The sequence below is a fragment of the Delphinus delphis genome, chromosome 10, assembly GCF_949987515.2.
Source record: "Delphinus delphis chromosome 10, mDelDel1.2, whole genome shotgun sequence".
NCBI classification, from domain to species: Eukaryota; Metazoa; Chordata; class Mammalia; order Artiodactyla; family Delphinidae; genus Delphinus; species Delphinus delphis.
The window spans coordinates 92,226,820-92,241,788 of NC_082692.2; the positions used below are offsets into that span (position 1 = coordinate 92,226,820).

Below are 14,969 nucleotides of genomic sequence, written 5' to 3' on the forward strand. Positions count from 1 at the left end.
GCCAAGTAGTCTGTTCTGTTAAGACGAATATTTCTTTAATGCAGAAATAGCTCGTAAGTGATTTGTAAACAGAGATTGGAAGATGGTCGAATGTGAAAGTCACGTTGGGGTGTATGTTATTTGAAATGTGTTTTGAAACCATCACGGGTAAACTTTCTTGAAAGTTAATAGAAAACTTTAGCGATATATGAAGACCTCCAAAATACTTTTTTTAACCCTATGGAAGTACAAGTAGTGGTTTATTTAGTGGCTTCAAAATTGCTCAAATTTGCCCTATGTTAAATAAACTCTCTGAAAATCTGCGAGTTTGAATAAAGATACTACAAAAACACTGCCCCCCTAACCTTATAAAGACTGATGCAGAAGTCTAAAACCCCAATCAGATCTTTACTTTTGATGGAAGTGGTCTCCATTAAAAGCAAATGCCATTAAAAACTTACATCTTAAGGTCTTCCCTGGTGGCGCAGTGGTTGAGAGTCTGCCTGCCGATGCAGGGGACACGGGTTCGTGCCCCGGTTCGGGAGGATCCCACATGCCGCGGAGCGGCTGGGCCCGTGAGCCATGGCCGCTAAGCCTGCACGTCTGGAGCCTGTGCTCCGCAACGGGAGAGGCCACAACAGTGAGAGGCCCACACACCGCAAAAATAAATAAATAAATAAATAAATAAATAAATAAATAAAACTTACAGCTTAGAAAAGAAAGATGGAGGAGCCCCAGGGCTTAAGGCTGCAAAGGACTGACTGGCTGTGATGCTGCCACTGCAGATTTAACTGAGCTACTGATTTTAGTAGGATAGGTATTATTTTTGTTAGCGCTCTAGCGGCAAAGTTCCTTAACATGTGAGTGGTCTGCCCCTACCTCTATTTTTCCTCATGCTCCCTATTTTTTACACGCAATTTTGCAGAAGGTGAGATTTTTCAGAAATGCGTATACAGCATTAAAGCTGCAGTTCGTATACTGCGATCCTGTCAGTCTGTTCCTAAGTCAACACACAATTTTATAAAGCGCAGTAGCCACAGCTGTCTGTAGTCTGGCACGCTCTGCAGCCAGTAACCGAGAAATGTGGTTCTTAAATGAAGGGCTTGTTAGGATTTCACTTTAAATGCTTTCTAACATTATGCTGCTGCTAAAAATGCAATTCTAAAGACTAAGCCAAAACACACCCCAAAATATTTATGCTATATAACATTAATTACCAAGAAAAGAATCCAAAATACACACACTAAAAGTATAACCATGTGAAAAATGTAAGTAAGTGGGAGGTAACAAGTAAAAACAAAAACTGTGCTTGAGTACTGGTGACTTAAGAATAAAATACCTTATTTCCTCCATTAGCCTTTTCAATGAACCAAATGCTTTTTTGTTGTTGGTTTTGCCCAAATTAATCATCAACTGATGAGAGCGTGTAAAGAAACATTTTATATCCGCAAAGTGACAGACTAACAAATGTGGCCAAACACCCCAGCAACACAACTGTTTCTCAGGATAAATGTTTTAACATTAGGAGGCCAGGTGCAAACGTAGCAATCAAGAGTTGGCTGAACACTTAAGAATACTCTGTGACTTAGCTTTTGAACAACCAACATAAAGACAAGCCTCTCCTTTCAAATGACATGCTAGAAGCAAATGTGGGTTCTTTGAGGACTGGGGAATCAGGCTGGGATCGTGATGACAGGGACTTCTGGCTGGAAGCCATCACTCTAAGTCAAGGTGCTTTCCCGGCATGTGAAGCACCTGTTGCGTTTCACAGGATGGAGGCGCCGCCCTTGACCTTGTCTCATCTACTGAGGCACGAAGAAGCACGGTCATAATCAGGTTCCTGGCAGAACAGCCTTGCTTTTTGGAATAAAAATTCCCACACACTGCTCAAATATCCAAGTTATCAAATAGCTAAACAACAAGAAAGTTTTCTAGCAAACAAAACACATACATATCACAAAGTCATTTCTTTAAAAGAAAACATAATAGAGGGAAAGAGAAAAGGAAACAATGAGAGTGAAGCCTGATTTAGCAGATACCACTTTATTCGACACAGTGCATGATCTGAAGCATCTGACACTCCACAGCCAACAAGATTTCCTACTTCCCTATTACAAAATACTGGATACCCTGAATACAGTTAATTCAAGGTTCTTGGTTTTTTTCTCCTACATTTAGAATTAAACAGGTTTCTCCATGTAGCAAACATTTCACATTCACCAAAGGCTTTGGGGAGAGGGGGAAATAGGGCTTGTAACTGCCCCCCTGAACCAAAGGCACTTAATGTTAAAATATAAAGCACAGTAAAGTCACCTCACAGACATCCCTGCGTGTTCGGACTGCTGAACTTGAGCGCACCATCACTGGCCCAAGTGGGATTCATTATAACAATGTAAAAGACACTGATTTCCTTGAAAAAACAAAGTGCAGTACGAATATAAAGACCCATCACCGCCACCCCCCTCATTCTTTTCTGAAAATAATATACAAGAGAACGATTATTTTACATGATTAGTATTACCCAAGGTTCACACATGGGAAAAAACAGCTAAAAAATAACCTGCCATAAACTCTCACTATGAAATCACAATAGAATCTCATATATTCAGACAATCTGCGAGTTGGGAGACAGCCTCAGAGATCATGTTGTGCATCCCCTCACTGGACAGATGAGGTCACTGAGGCCCAGGAAGGTCAAGTGTGGGACCCTGGAGTCTAACCCAGGGGCAGAGCCTGGGTAGAACGCAGACCTCCTGAGGCCTAGTTCAGGGTGCCCTCCACCGCCTTCCTCTTTAAAAGACTCCAAACGTAAAACATGAAATGCACCACACAATAAAGCACACTTGCTGATGCAGGTCAGCTATTTGGTCTCGCCACACGGTTCCTTTGGCCATTGGGCAGGTAGGTAACCCACCTGGGGGTGGGAATTCTTCACACGAGGTTGTTCAGCCTTCTGAGGGAAGCCGCGTGCAGGTTAGACACGACTTCTCCGATTCAGGAAGGCTCTTCGTGGCTGTTAGCCTGTGGTGGGCAGGTGGTCGGCTGCACAGCGGAATCCCAGATTCGAAGCGGAGCTGTCAGGTGTGTTCTGGCTTCGAGCAGCACAGCGATACCTGTAGCAGTAGGACTTTGCGGAGAGAACCAGACACATGAGTGCTCTTGGACTCTGGGCTGAAGGCTCTCAACTGTCAGATTGACGTTGTACCCAAGTACCAACTGTAGAGAGTTATGCCTATCTGCAGACAGTGCCTGCCTACAGGCACCCGCCTCCTGCACATTTAGCAGCTATGTTTCCGAAAAGGGTAGCGCGTTGAGAGCTCACCACATTATCCAGTGTTCTGTTATAAACGTGACTAGATAGAGTACAAAGATGTTGGTGTGAGTATTACTTAGAACAGTTTAAAAAAATGTAACAACCAATGGTTACATAAGTTATGGCGCATCCGTAATTTAGACTCGTAAGCAGCCATTAAAAGGCATGTTTTCATGTAACATTTAATGACACAGGAATTTCTCAGGATACAATCTTAAATGAAAAAGTCAGAATACAAAACTGTGTATGTGCTATGATCTCAATCTAGATGATCACGTACGCCAAAGAAAAGCAGACTGGAAGATTCAAAATGCACCATAATCCGAACCACAGTTATCCTCAGGCAGTGGGGTTTCAAATTTCCGATGATAACTATGTATTACTTTTATAATTTAAAGAGTTATTTGCACGTTTGCACATTTAGAATAGCATTTGACAAGTAGACAAGAAACCAAGTAATAAAGCTAAATGGCAATTGAGAAAATATTAATTAAGAGCAACATTAAGATATTATTTACTATCCAACAGGTTGGCAAAAAATTGAACAGCAAGCCCAGGAACATCAAGAGTAGGAAAGGCTGTGGAAAACATTTTTTCTTCATACATTGCTTTTGGAGTTTAAATCACAGTAATTCATAAAGCTATGTATCTTTGTGTGGGGGACTTGTTTGGTATTGTTTTATTTTATAAGAGCAGAGTATGGTATATACATATGCACAAACACACAGACATCAAGCTCTCCAGGCATGGTGCTAGGCGCCTTCATCACTTATTTGATTTGATCATAATGGCCAGAGGAATTAAATGAGTTACCCTAGATGACACAGTTGTTAAAAGAAGTAGAATTCGAACCCAGGTCTAACTGTGGTGTGCTTGCCTGCCTAGCAACAGTCGATACTCGTAGATGGAAAGGCATCACAACTCATGATTCTGTCCCACCCCTGTTATAGCCCCCTGCATGTACACACCAGGGAAAACCTAACACATATCCCTGGTCACCTACTAGATAGTCAGTGAATAACCACAGATGACTTGATTCAAACACTTCAAAAGCTTCCACGTTCCAAAAATAACCATGCATGGAACTCTTATGTCCTAAGATCTTTGATCAAAAATAACAGACAATGAAAATAAACTAGTTACCCTGTGTACCAAGAGCATCAACTCTGAGTGGGCGCTGGGAAACTCAAGTCCCCGCCGCTGGTTAAAGAAACTGCACAAAGAATCATGTAGAGTAACTTTGGAACTCATGAAGCAGAGAGAATTTGTGGAGGGGCAAAATAGGGCAGTATGAAAGATGTTTTTTTTTTCCTTAATTCTTATTATTCTCCTTTCTCTCACGAAAGTTGAATGTTTCTAATCTTCATAAAAATTATCTCTAGAGCTGACAAAGGAATTCTCTGGAGCACTTCCACCATGAAAAAAACAAAAAACACATGGTGCTCTGTCTTTTATAGATAGCAAAACAGTAGCAACCAATTTTCTCATTTTCCCTGTGGCCAGTGAAGAATGTAACACTATTACCAACATTCAGGCAGGCAGAGGGAAAATGAATAAAAAAATATGCCTGAAATAATGAAAGATGTGATGGCATCTGCTACTACCTGTGATTGGGATGCAACGGAAGCTCTAAAATGACTAGAGGTGACCATGCAGAAAGACACGGCAGAAGCTTTGTTCCATGTAGGGCCTACTCACTGGGCTGCTGTGAAGCAAGGTGCTTTGGTATTTTTAGAATCAAGCTCCTGTGGATAATGCAGGGCCCCATGCTCTCAGTGTGTGCAGTGAATTCTACATTGGAGCAAGAATCGAGCTTGGGGCAGGGGGGCAGGCAGTCAGACAGGGACATTCTTGTTCCATAACTGGACCACACATGACAAAAAACAATCAAGCGTTTCCTGATCGCCTCCTGTGCGCACCGTCCCGCTGGAGATCACAGGCTGGTTGAGGAAACAATGATTACACATCAAAAAGCTACAAAACAAGCTAGGATTAAAAGATTCTGAGGCTACTATTAATTCAGGGGAGGAAATAGTCACTAAATGTCTAATTTTTTAGGAAAGACTTTTGAAGGCAGAACTTGGCCAGAGCAGGATTTACGTGATTATGGCAGTGGCCTTCCGACTTGAGTATACAGAAGAATAGCCTGGAGAGCTCATGTAAATACCTATTCCTAGGCCACAAACCCAGAGATCCTGATTCAGTAAGTCTGGTGTGGGTTCCAAGAATCTGCATTCCTAACCAGCTTACAGGCGCTGCTAATGCTACGGGCCCATGGACCACAAACTGAGTAGCACTGATTTACAGGACTTAGAAACAAGGAAAGAAGGTATGTTAAGTGGAGAAAACAATAACATCAGAGGCATAAAAATGGAAAAATTCAGGCAAGTGAAGAGGATAGCAAGGCCACAGCCTGAGAGTGTCAGAGCATGGTTTATTTATTCATTGAATATTTGAGAGTTTACAACATGCTAGATGCTATTCTGGGCACGAGGGAAGCAATGCGGAACAAAACAATGTACCCGTTATCGGGAAGCTCACATTCAACAAGGAGTTAAGTAGTCAGACAATAAATAAACGGATAAATTCAAGAGTGCTTCTGGCAGTGGTCAGCTTGGAAGAAAGTCACATAGGGAGAGAGGACTAGACGTGACTAGGTGCGACTTAGATAAGGTGGCCTGGGAAGGCTCCTCTGATGAGGCGCTGCGAGAGCTGAGCTGCCCAAAGATTCAGAGAATGAGAATTCCAGGCAAAAGCAATGAGTGGCACAGAGAGGATAAATGATAAAAAGCAGGAAACGTGGGTGGATAAATAGGATGGAGTCACATTAAAGTTGGTCTACTTGGCAGAAAGAGGTTGGGCTTGACACAGATGGAAATTGTGACAAACATTTTACTAATTTACTCACCTGAAAAGGCAAAATCCAAGACTCATTAGCTATTTAACCTTAGGCAAAGCCTTTCTGAATCTGCTCCCTCTTCCGATAAAATGGGGCTATTAATGGAATAATGTCAAAATGCTTCATCTTATCTTTACATGAAAAAGTAAAGCAGTAGACATGTGGAGATTATTGTAATTGTTACTTTATAATGAACACAACACTCTTAATTAAAAGAACTCACTTTGCCTGTCTTATCTGACCTCCTTGGGTTAACCTGCTTCCTTACTAAAACAAAAGCAGCTTCTCTGCAGGTCTTAGTGATCTTGTGTTGGGAAGATGATTCCTTGCCAGCATCTGAATACGGTTACGCATTTGCTACAAAAATAGGAAAATTATTTGTTATATAAATGGAAAAGATGAAGGGGTATCTCTGGTGACAAGGCATAGGACTGAGGTCTTTGTCCGATGGCATAGTTCAATATGCAACTTGTCTCTCAAATTCTATAACAAACTGTTTTAAAATTTGGTTTTCATATGCCACAAAATGCAGGCTGTAGCAACTGTGACGAATTGTGCCTGCCTGGAGCACTGTGATCAGAAAAGAGATCCATGATGTATAAGAAGTTATTGACCATAGTCATATTTGAAGGCCCTGGTACATACAGCATAAATCCATTTTGGGAAGAAAAAATAAAAGTGCACCGAAGAGTTTGGTAGAATGCTATTAACAGTTTTCTTCAGAAAGCAGCGTGAACGATTTTTTTCATTTTTCTGTTTATTATTTATTTTCTAATTTTTATGCCATGAAAATGTTTTGCTTACATAACAAAAAAGCTTAAAATCAGTGACAACAAAAAGAGCTAGTCCTTTTTTGGACCATAGCAGTACCTAAAGTCTTCCATTAACCTAAATGATGAAGAACTAAACACTAAAAAGCAAGTCTCACTACAAGTTAGTGTTGAAAGGTCAGGACCATCACATGAGAAAACAGTCAATTCACATTATCATTCCACTGCAAATGCACTCATTCACTCAGCAAACATTTATTAATAAGCAGTTCATTTTAAATTCCAGTAATCGGCAACTAATGAAATACGTAATTAAAGAGAAAAATGGCCTGATTTCATATGTCCTCATTGCGCTTTCTTTTTTTCCAACTCTACTTTTAGCACTAAAAATGGTTATTAATGATGTTAGGTCTTTGAGTGGTTGAAATATGGGTCATTTTATTAATTAAGAACAGAGGTAGTAGTGAGGGCCTATTTTAGCCCCATTTCATCAAAATGGCTAATTACTTTGTGAAACTGACCTCGATATCTGCACTAAGAATATGATCCTGGATTCAAGAACAATTCATTTAAGATAATGGCTTACCAGCCTTGGGGCTCTGAAGTCAAGTGGGACGGCAATATGGTTTTTATGAGAGGAAGACTTTTAGGGATAAAGAACAGTTTTAAGGTAATTGTAGCTCATTATGAACAAAATGATTATAGAAAAATGACACAGCAGAACTCAGGTCTCTCAATTTCCCATCCATTGCTCTTGCCACTGACACTTGGACAACTCCTTTTGCTACTAATCTTGATGTAAAATGGTGGGGTTGAGGGGGTAGGGGAGTGAGGATTTCGTCAATGTTGTAGGTTGGGCTAAAGATCCCACAGAGATTAATCTAACAACTTCAAGAAAGACTAGTATTTCCTGAGTACTTACCATGTGAACTGTTCTAAGAACTTCACATGTATTAAGTGACTTAATCCTCTCAATAATCCTGAGGTAGGTATTATTGTATACACAATAATATATATATATGTATACACAAGGAAAAAACCGACACACAGGTGTGGTAATAGTGTGCCTAAGGTCACATGGTTTGTAACTGTGAATCCAGGATTACAGTCTTTTCAGTCCCATTCCAGAATCTGTGCTCTTAACACCATGTTGACTCATAGTTGTTCTTTCTGTGCCTCGTCTCCTTACTGAAGCTATACTTTGGATGGACTTTCAAAAAATCAAAAATAATAATCAGAGCTTACTTTAGTCATGCAAACTGGCCCTGGGCCATGATCAAAAGTAAGTTACCTTCTAAGCAAGATGATTTTTTTTTCAAAATGAATTACATTATTCTTTTCTCTTTTTATTGATTTTCTTTCCTTTATTGATTTTTACCTGTGCTACAGTAATCATTTCCAGGATTCTGCCTGTCTAGTTAGCAGTTCATTAGTTGGTTTTTATTCAAAAGAGAAAATGGGAGAAAATAATCTTATTATAATAAAGATGATGATTAAGAATGATGGTGTTAGCAGCAACTAACTTATGGAGACTTTACCATGAGCTAGGCACTGTACCAAGTGCTTATTTACTTTGCTGCATTTATTCCTCGTAAGAACCTTACAATACGTGCAGTTATGATGTACATTTTACAAGTGTGAAAACTGAGGCTTAGAAAGGTTAAGTAATTTGCCTAATGTTACAGGCAAAGACTAGCAAAGAACAGTTACAGAACTCCAACCCAGATCTAATTCTAGAGTCCACATCTTAATATACTTAGTGGCAGTTAAAACTGCCACTCTTAATCTAGTGTAAACAACAAGCACTGAAAGTAATTCACAGCCAACACTGCGCTGTTTTCTTGACTACACCAAAATAACCAGGCTGAGGTTAAAAACCTACATCATCTACAATTAACTTGACCAAAGATCCTAGAGCTGCCGTTTCTCTCTGGAAAATCTTGTGGATCCCACTCAGTTTTGTCACTCTGCTATTCTGTTTTCTGGAATACTCTCTCCATCACTCTGAGCCTGACTAAATTAAAACTTATCCTTCAGGGTGACTAAGAAAAGTTAAAGATGTATAATATAAACTCTAAATCAGCCACAAAATTTTTAAATAAAGAGTTATAGCTAATAAGCCAAAGGAGAGACAATGAAGTGATAAAAAAACCACTTAATCCAAAAAAAGAAAAAAAAAAGCAAAAGGAAAAGAACAGATGAGACAAAGAGAAAAACAAATATCAAGACAACAAATTTAAATCCAGCCATATCAACAATCACATTAAATATAAATGGTCTAAACAGCAAGTGAAAAGGCAAAGTTTATGTCAATAAATTCATTAACTCAGCTGAAATGGACAAATTCCTTGAAAGACACAAACTCCCAGAGCTTAATCAAGAACAAACAGATAATCTGCACAACCCTGTAGCTATTAACTAAATTAAATGTATGGTTACAACTCTAGGCCCAAATGGTTTTCCTGGGGAAATTCTATCAGACATTTAAGGAAGAAAAATGCTAACTCTACATGAACTCTTCCCCAAAAAATTCAAGATGAGGGAATATTTCCCAAATCAATCTATGAAGCCAGCAATACACTGATACTAATATCAGACAGAAAAAAAAACAAAAACAAAAAAACAAGAGACCAATACCAATCACGAACATATTTTAGCAAACTGCATCCAAAACATATACAAAGGATAATACATCATAACTAAGTGGATGTATTCCAGGAAGCCAAGGATGGTTTAACATTTGAAAACAGAAAATCAATGACTATAATTCACCATATTAACAGGCTGAAAAAGAAAAACCACATAAACATCTCAATAGCTTTAGAAAAAGCATCTGGCAAAATCCACATCCATTTCTGATAAAAAAAATTCTCAGAAATCTAGGACTAGAAGGAGACTTGCTCAAGCTGATAAAGGGCATCTTTGAAAACACTATAGCTTATATCATACCTAATTTTGAAAAGTCAAATGTTTTTCCCCTAAGATCAAAAATTAGGTAAGACTGTCTGCTCTTACCACTCCTATTCAACGATATACTGGAGGTTCTAGCCAACACAATACAGTAAGAAAAAGCAATAAAAGATATCCAGATTAAAAAGGAAGAGGTAAAATTGTCTATACTCACAGATGGTATAACCACTTACGTAGAAAATACAACACAATCTACAAAAACAACAGGGAGATCAACTCGATGCTTTCTGACGACCTAGAGAGATGGGATAGGGAGGATGGGAGGGAGGCTCAAGAGGGAGGAGATATGGGGATATATATATACTTAGAGCTGATTCACTTTCTTGTACAACAGAAACTAACACAACATTGTAAAGCAATTATAGTCCAGTAAAGATATATATATATATAAAGAATCTACAAAAACATCACTTATACAGATGAGTTTAACAAGGTTACAGGACACAACATAAATATACAAAAACCAACTGCACCATAAAAATGTATTTATTAAAAATATAGGGCTTCCCTGGTGGCACAGTGGTTGAGAGTCCGCCTGCTGATGCAGGGGACACGGGTTCGTGCCCCGGTCCGGGAAGATCCCACATGCCGCGGAGCAGCTGGGCCCGTGAGCCAGGGCCGCTAAGCCTGCAGGTCTGGAGCCTGTGCTCCACAACGGGAGAGGCCACAAGAGTGAGAGGCCCGCATACGCCAAAAAAAAAAAAAATATATATATATATATATATATATATATATATATACACACACACACAAAACATGTTAAAAGATATTTTAAAAGAATAAATTAAGAAGCTTATAAAAATTTTAAACATTTAAAATAAGCAAGAAAAATGAAATGTTAAAGTAGACACATTCATATGCATGGCACTGGAATATTTTGGTGTTCATGCTTAAAATGTTTTTTACAGGATTCATTTTCTCCACTTATTTGTGCAAAAAAAATCTTATGGTCTTTAATTCTTACAGAGTAAATGGACTCCCAATTATGAAAAGTGCCATATGTCAGACACATAACTGGTGGTAATTAGGGTTTTGAGATGCTCTTGTGCAAAAAGAGATTCACCTGTTTTTCATGGAAGTCTGGTTTCCCAGCAAGAGGATTCAGATACACCTGCAGCAACAGCTTGAATCAAAGGAAAAAAATCTGGGACTACAGACAGATGGGTATATGAACACTTAAAAGTACTGGGAAAACCTAGGGCAATGCTTTTAATTTAAAATTAAAGTTAGAATTTTAAAGATAAATTTGTCCACATCTTGTTATAAAGGTAAGTGTAAAGCATAAAGTGAACTCAACTCTATGAACTGCCACCTAAATAACTACACTAAAAATTCTAAGAAATGCAGAAGACACACACCCCTACGAACTCACAGATATACATAATTTAAATAGGTTCTCTTTAGGCCAGTGGCTCCCAAACTTTGATGTATGTTATGATCACCTTGAGAGCTTTAAAATCCTGATGCCCAGGTCACAATCCAGAAATATCAAGTCAGAATGAGGTGAGTGAGGAAATAGGCATCAATATCTTTTATAGATCCCAGATGATTCTAATGTACAATAAAGTTTGAGAACCATTATTTTAAGGCAAAGTTTGACAATGCCTCCATTATCAAATTAATAACTTAATTTGGAGCCATTACAGTTTTAAGTCTCTAACTGCCTAGACTGACTGAATTACCATGGGAAGCTTCTTGTAATAACAATCTGCAAAATGCCATGTTTACATAGAGATAGAAGTTGAAGTCCTAGATATACTAAAAATATATGATTTAAAGAAAAAAAGGGAGAGAACTGGTATTCGATTTCTGAACTCCTTAAAAAGGTTACTCATGAAACACTGAGTTACTTCTACTCGCCAAGAACAACCAACTCTGACACTGAAATTATAGCCCAAAGAGAAGAATCATTGTCTGAGAGAGATGTTTATTCCACAAAGCACACACTATATACCTAGAACACTTGGGATGTTTCCATTCCAGTATACCACAAACTACCCTCCATTTATAACTCAACTTAATCTCAACAGACAAGCCAGAAATTTACAGGAGTCTCAAATAAATTAAGGGTGTGCTTCCAGACTTACATGCTGGAAACCAGATATACAGCTCACCCTGATTCATGGGACAACAAAGGTGTCTCAAAGGGTCAAGATACAACAGATGGAATATGGTTGACAACAGATCATTTACAACCTCTGCTTCTTGAACCACTTTTCCCCATGCCTGTGCACAAACTTTTTTTTTTCTGGCGTTGATGGAGATAGGTATGTATTAACAGAAGTGGATGAGACATCTTGGGGCTAATGTTTACAATGGATCCATAAACCTGCTGTTAGAACACCAGAACAGAGTTTAGTGACTTGACTTACCTTATGGCACATGTAGGATCCACCTTTCTTCACCCGGTCTTTGCCAGAAGGGGGGCCTTTCTGTGGATGAAGAGAAGAGAACTCGTTAGTCCATAAAGCACAGCTGTCCCTCCCACAGTCAGAGGGTCTATTTTAATCCAACCAGCTCTCACATGGTTGCCTAACGTCTCCACATGCATTTCTGCCCCTGGGTCTTGCACCTGCACCCATGCACCTTCTCGAATGCCCATCTTTCCAAATCCTACATCTTCTGAGGTCCAGCTCAAGTTCCGACTATTTGGTGAACTCTTTGGGACTGCCTTAAGCAATCCAAACCCCTACAGTGTTTCCTACCTAGATGACTAATAAGCTGCCTTGCAGCACCTCTTACAACACCTTCTCACACTGATGGGAAAATTTATCCTGCATTATAACCGGCCAGCTCAACTAGACTGGCAAGCCTCTTTGAATTATGTTTTTAAAATCCTACTGTGCAACACCTAATAAACCCTTTGCTGACTGAATAAACGGATATGCTTTTTACCTTTAAAAAAATTTTAGGTCAGGTTTACTGAGGTATACTTTATATACAGTAAACTTTTATACTTTTAAAACTTTTAAATGCACACTTCTGATGAGTTTTGACAAGTGTATAACCACCACCACAATCAAGATATAGAACATACTTTATCTTTTTCAAAAAGATTTATACAGTATTTATTATGAACCAAGTAGGGTTCTAAGTATTCTGCAAATATTAACTCATGTAATTTCTGTAACAACTTCTGAGATTAAGCAAATGCGAGAACGAGGATTCACACCGAGGCAGCCTGGCTCAAGAGTTTAGAGACCAAGAGTATAGGAAATTGGGCAAGGCCTAAAAGAAAGCAAGAAGGAACAGTGGCGGGACTTTCCTGGTGGCTCAGTCATTAAGAATCCACCTGCCAATGCAGGGGACACGGGTTCGAGCCCTGGTCCAGGAAGATCACACATGCCGCGGAGCAACTAAGCCTGTGCGCCACAGCTATTGAGCTTGCACTCTAGAGCCCTTGAGCCACAACTACTGAGCCCATGCACCGCGATTACTGAAGCCCATGCGCTTTAGGGCCCATGTGCCACAGCTACTGAGCCCGCGTGCTACAACTACTGAAACTTGTGCGCCGAGAGTCCGTGCTCTGCAACAAGAGAAGCCACCACAATGAGAAGCCCACGCACCTCAACAAAGAGTAGCCCCCACTCACTGCAACTAGAGGAAGCCCGCACACAGCAACGAAAACCCAACGCAGGCCAAAAAAAAAAAAAAAAAAACAGAAGGAACAGTGGCTACCACTGCAATGAGAACTGGAGGCAGAAAAAGCCAGCCAAGAGGTAAGACTATTACTTCTAGAGAGGGCTCTGGATAAATGTGCAATGCAAATGAACACCGTAAAGCTGCCAGGACAAAAGCCTCATCATCAGGTAAGCCATGCAAAGAGTATTTGAGAGTTACCAGTAAACTCCTACAAACCAGAGCCACATCTGGGAAGTCTGAGGGGGACAAGAATTTTTTGCTTTTCCCTTGTTATGCAAGAAGTCAACTAATCATACAGCTGCCTGTTCTTTGCTTACTGAAACTAAGAGAAGGTTGAACAGAGCCTCCTATCTTAGTTTTCCTTTTGCTTGTCAAAGGCCCAGACGTCAGTGGCAGAAGTTAAAAGAACCATGTTTTCTCCAAGCATGGCTAACACACTGACTCGCAAATGTCAACTTGTGGGCACAAGTTCATGTTTTCTTCTAAGACAGGTACTTAAAAGCTGTCAAAGACCAAGCCACTGGTTATTTTTCATTCCACTGCAAGGCCACAGCATTTCCATGGCCTTCAATGTTTTATGTTACATTAACAAACTTTTATTGATTAGAAATGGGCAAGCTATAATTGAGAGGAGCTACATGTGAAAATAATGACTTCACAAAACAGCATCCTTCCCAGGAGTAACTGGAATCTGACAGCCATTACAACAGAATCTGCTGGGTGAGTTTATCATCCTGTAAAAGCAGCATAATCACCAAGAATTCACTGAAGCAGAAATGAAAGCATGTAAAGCTGTGTAGCTATCCCATAGAACGGCTGCTCTCTCCTACATTAAATTTCTTGCTTGGGGATCCTTGCGTTACACTGCTTCAGGGGGGTCTCTGCATGCTGGGTTACAATGGAAAAAATGACAGTTTAAATGCTGATTACAGTATCTGCTATCACGCAAGATTAAATTCTTTTGTCAAGTTAGATCCAAGAACAAGAAAAAGGAGCTGATTTGAAGGCAGGAAGGAGAACAGAACAGTTCCCTTTCACCACCATCTCCAATGAAGGAAGTCTACAACCAATAAAAGTGACACTCCTCAAAGTGACCCAAGCACTCATGAGAGTCATCCCGGGCTGATATGACCACAGCAGTTAACACAGTCCTCTAGGTGGCTGCTCATCTGGTCCTTATAAATAAAACTATTCTTGCCAGAAGACAACATGATGTAGGATCAGCTACATCCGTTTGAAATGCTTACCACTTTACAAAAAAAAACCCAGAAAAATTACTCGGAGTGTGTAGTGGGTTGAATAGTGTCCCCCCAAATTCATGTTCACTCAGAGCCTCAGAATGTGACCTTATTTGGAAATAGGAACTTTGCAGATTTGTAATTTTCTGTATTAGTTA

At 39.6% G+C, this 14,969-nt stretch overlaps 1 protein-coding gene across 1 annotated transcript in view; it reads right to left on the reverse strand.

The window, feature by feature from the left end:
* Positions 1-2,003: 2,003 nt before the first annotated feature.
* The window catches only part of SUMF1 (sulfatase modifying factor 1), a 111,606-nt gene continuing 98,640 nt past the window's right edge, over positions 2,004-14,969 (reverse strand). The window contains exons 8-9 of the mRNA XM_060022940.1: positions 12,304-12,363; positions 2,004-3,106 (exon numbers count right to left, since the gene is read on the reverse strand). Coding sequence (XP_059878923.1) covers positions 2,996-3,106; positions 12,304-12,363 — 171 coding nt within the window. The 3' untranslated portion in view covers positions 2,004-2,995. The remainder of the gene's footprint in view (positions 3,107-12,303; positions 12,364-14,969) is intronic.